Here is a 1,971-nt window from a genome sequence, read left to right on the forward strand (position 1 = left end):
CTAAAAGTGGACAAAACAAGTTAGGTTTGATAAGCATAGCCAGATTTGCCCTGTTTCAGTGTCTATGTCAACGCCTAGATTAATTTTTTATCAATGGAAATCAAAGAAAGTATACCTTTTTATATACTTAAGGAAGTCTTTCTTTACATCAAGCTTGACTCAGTTGGGAAGTATCAAGTATTTTAGTATCAACTAAAAATATGTTGCACCTTAGGAGGGAAAAAATTCCCTTTAAAATGCTTTTGGGGGCTGGGGTTGTGGCTCAGACATAGAGCGCTGGCCTAGCATGCAGTGAGGCACTGGGTTCGATCCTCAGAACCACATAAAGTAAAATAAAGACACTGTATCCGCCTATAACTAACTAACTAACTAAATAAAATGCTTGGGGCGGGGGCCGAGGCAGGGTTGTGGCTCAGCGATAGAGCATTTGCCTGTCATGTATGAGGCACTGGGTTCAATTCTCAGCACCACATATAAATAAATGAATAAAATAAAGGTTCATCAAAATCTAAAAAAATATTTTAAAAAAGAAAGGTCCATCACCCACTAAAAATAATATATATATATATATATATATATATATATATATATTTTTTTTTTTTTTTTTTTTTAAAGGCTGTCAGGGCCTTGACGATAGGACTAGATTTTTTGGTTCATTTTTTTGTATGGCCCCCAACTCTAAGCAGACAATAAATCATTTCATTGCATGTAGAAGGACTCGACTTAGTTTGTTATACTTTCCCAGCAAGAGGAAAAATGCAAAACAAGGTACAGAGGCAGAAGGTGCAGATGCAGCACAAAGATGACTTCAGATTCTACAGGCATATGAGTGGGAAGAGATGTCCCTAGCAGAGTTACTGAAGGGCGAGAATATCATGTTCCAGAGCACCGGAGGCAGCTCCCCAGGCACAGAAATGGAAGCATGACAGGAATCCAGAAAAGCTCATCTAGGCAGCCTATTAACCTAAAGGACTTCTCATTCCTTTCCTCATTGCCCTTTGAGAATGCGCAATTGCATAATTGAAATTTATTGTTTCAGACTCCAAACTCTAGGACAGGTCCTTGTCTATTCATTCACCGCAGTATCACCAGCACTGAGCAAGAGCCCCCTAAATACGTGTTGGTGAAATGTATGCATGATGGTGCCTCTGGATAGTCACTATCTGGGATGAGGAAGGGGCATCCCCTACAAACTAGAAGCAAAGAATCCCACTGAGAGATAAGGGCGCGCTTCTTGAAGGGCCTCTGAAATGACAGAACCGGAAGGTGGAGTTGGGTCTCAGGGACAAGCAGAAAGAAGCAGCTGGCTGGTGAAGCAACCTTAGGGAAACACCAGCTCGGTGGAGAAAACACTAGTAAAGATTTGGATGAGAGGCGGTTCTTTAGGAAAGGAGAGGCAGAGTGGTAGCATCACACACGCGCAAGCACGACCTTTCCAAACACGCCCCTTACGTGCCTGCGTGCGCGTGCTGGAATCGAAGCGGAAATGGCGCCGCGGGGCCGCGCGTTTGGGCGGTGAGCGGAAGTGGGTGTGAGAGCGGAAGTGGCCGGCTAGAGCCGGGGGCTGGGCGGGGACCGGGCTTGTCGGTGAGGCTGCAGCGGTGGCGGCGGCGGCTCGGCAGGCGGGTTCAGGCTTCTGGGGCCAGGTCGGTCAGGTGACTGGGTATCTCCACAGTCAGTGAGTGTGCGGGCCAATTTGTGCGTCTTCCCCTTCTCCCCACCCCGGTCCCTCTCCCCTTCTCCTCAACCTCCTACCCCACCCAGCCCCCCTCCTCAGGGGGCAGCAGGGCCGCTCCCTCAGTCTTTCCCTCTCTTGCCCACCCTCACCCGCCCTTGTTTCTCCTTCCCCTGCCCGGGGCAGCCGCCGCCATGATCTTGCTGGAGGTGAACAACCGCATCATCGAGGAGACGCTCGCGCTCAAGTTCGAGAACGCGGCTGCTGGGTGAGCGCGCGCCGGGGCCGGGGGTGGC

The 1,971-nt window shown here is 48.9% G+C and overlaps 1 protein-coding gene across 2 annotated transcripts in view; it reads left to right on the top strand.

Moving 5' to 3' along the window:
* The first annotated feature begins 1,495 nt into the window (after positions 1 to 1,495).
* The window catches only part of Arpc2 (actin related protein 2/3 complex subunit 2), a 31,153-nt gene continuing 30,677 nt past the window's right edge, over positions 1,496 to 1,971 (top strand). The window contains exons 1-2 of one of the 2 annotated variants that reach the window (XM_015481365.2): positions 1,496 to 1,646; positions 1,862 to 1,943. In XM_015481365.2, the coding sequence (XP_015336851.1) occupies positions 1,870 to 1,943 (74 nt within the window). In that variant the 5' untranslated portion in view covers positions 1,496 to 1,646; positions 1,862 to 1,869. The other variant, XM_015481366.2, reaches the window with a different exon arrangement.

This window comes from Marmota marmota, unplaced genomic scaffold (assembly GCF_001458135.2).
Source record: "Marmota marmota marmota unplaced genomic scaffold, marMar, whole genome shotgun sequence".
NCBI classification, from domain to species: domain Eukaryota; kingdom Metazoa; phylum Chordata; class Mammalia; order Rodentia; family Sciuridae; genus Marmota; species Marmota marmota.